The sequence below is a fragment of the Asparagus officinalis genome, chromosome 3 (genome assembly GCF_001876935.1).
Source record: "Asparagus officinalis chromosome 3, Aspof.V1, whole genome shotgun sequence".
Lineage (NCBI taxonomy): Eukaryota > Viridiplantae > Streptophyta > Magnoliopsida > Asparagales > Asparagaceae > Asparagus > Asparagus officinalis.
This window is the reverse complement of record NC_033796.1, coordinates 44,396,440-44,398,105: the sequence shown is the minus strand read 5'-3', so window position 1 is coordinate 44,398,105 and position 1,666 is coordinate 44,396,440. Positions and strand designations below refer to the sequence as shown.

At 41.7% G+C, this 1,666-nt stretch overlaps 1 protein-coding gene across 1 annotated transcript; it reads right to left on the bottom strand.

The window, feature by feature from the left end:
* LOC109835031 (UDP-glycosyltransferase 85A1-like) lies at nt 871-1,386 on the bottom strand. The gene has a single exon (XM_020403030.1). The coding sequence runs from the start codon at nt 1,384-1,386 to the stop codon at nt 871-873; it is 516 nt and encodes a 171-aa protein (XP_020258619.1).

Sequence of the window (1,666 nt, the reverse complement as noted above, 5' to 3'; positions counted from 1 at the left end):
AGGCCATTTGGGTGAACTATGTGAGGCTTGATTCCTTGGGCAAGAGGATACATAGGCAGTTAGTTTGATGCAGTCATTTGGGTTCCTGACTTGTTGTGGATTTAGTCCGTTGTTTTGGATTGATTTCAATTTGTACTGGAGGCAACAAGTGAGACGGTTGGTATTGAGGTCGGCTCATGTATGGGAAAATTCACCAAGGTGGAGAATTGTAGAAACGGCAACGACGGCGACAAAGTTTAGAAAAAACAAAGCAGACAGGCACTTGGGTGCTGTCCGGTCGACTGCGGAGTTTGGCCGGTCGACCAAAAACGTGCACACTACAGGGTGCATTTTTGGATCTTTGGCCGGTCGACTGTGATGCTAGGCCTGGTCGACCACAAACCCTGTAATTGCCAAGCTGAGTTTTGAGCCCTCTGGTCGGTCGACCGTGAGGTAAATGGCGGTCGACGCGACTCGGATATGGGTCTGGGCTTGATTTCCTGATCTGTTTGGGATTGGTGTTTGATATAAATACAAACACGATTTGTTTAGAGTTTCTATCTCTGAAAAAAACACAGAAGAGAGGCTTTTGATCTATGTGATTGGGAGATTTGGTGAGAGATTTGAGAGCTTTGTTTGAGAGATTAATTTGTGAGTTTTGAGTGAATTTGTAATCTTTATTTGTATTCTCTCTCTAATAGTAAAATTCATCCCCTCCTTGCCCTGTGAACGTATGCAACTTGCCATACCATGTAAAATCTGTGTCTTGTATTGTTTGGTTCTTATTTTACATATTGGTTGTGATTCTATCTCAGTTTGGTTGTGTTCTTTTAGGATTCTGTTGTGCACAACAATCGACACACCACATCAAATGCTCTCCAGTATCGAATTCTATCCACTGTGCATCAAGAATCCTCCAATAGCAGGATAGGACAATACCACCAGTTGATCACACCAATCTGCTAATAAGCTTCTCCCTTTTGTCTCCACCAAGAACTCTTCGGGCATAACTGCATTCTCACCCATAACCAAGTCGGGTTGGATCACCCAAAAATTGCGTACCCATTTTTCGCCAATCCCCATGCGAAGTGAGAAGTCTACCTGTTTTTCATTAGGCATGATCGTTATGCCCCTGGAATTGACATATACAACTGCGCCATTCCTTTTATCATCAAGCCAACCAATGCAAGTTGTGTCATGCTTCCAAAGACTTAGGCTTAAAGAAATGATTAGACTGTTAGCTGGCAATCGGTTAGTTAGCAAGAAGAGAGGACCAATTGTGTAGATTAGAGGGAGGATTGAAGGCATTTCTTTGAGGACTGAACATTCTAATTCTTCGAAAGTGTTGAGTACAATAGCAGTGCCTCTCGATGCTCTACTTGCTTCACGGTAAAAGAAGTTGAGCATTATGTCATTTTGGTCAGTAGTCTAAATGAAGCTGGCGAAGATTCATCTGAGGAATATCGTCAACGGGAGTGTCAAGATATCCATTAGTCATATCTGTTATATCTACATATAGGCTGTTGGATATAATCGTGATTAATTCATAGAGATTAAACACAAGAGCAGAAGCAATACCTGAATCTATAACGATTTGAGTACGGATATGAATTAGGGTTGATCTTCTCTATGAAAGGTTTCTCTTTTGAGAATTCTCTTTAGGTGGAGATTAGAGAATAAAGAACAT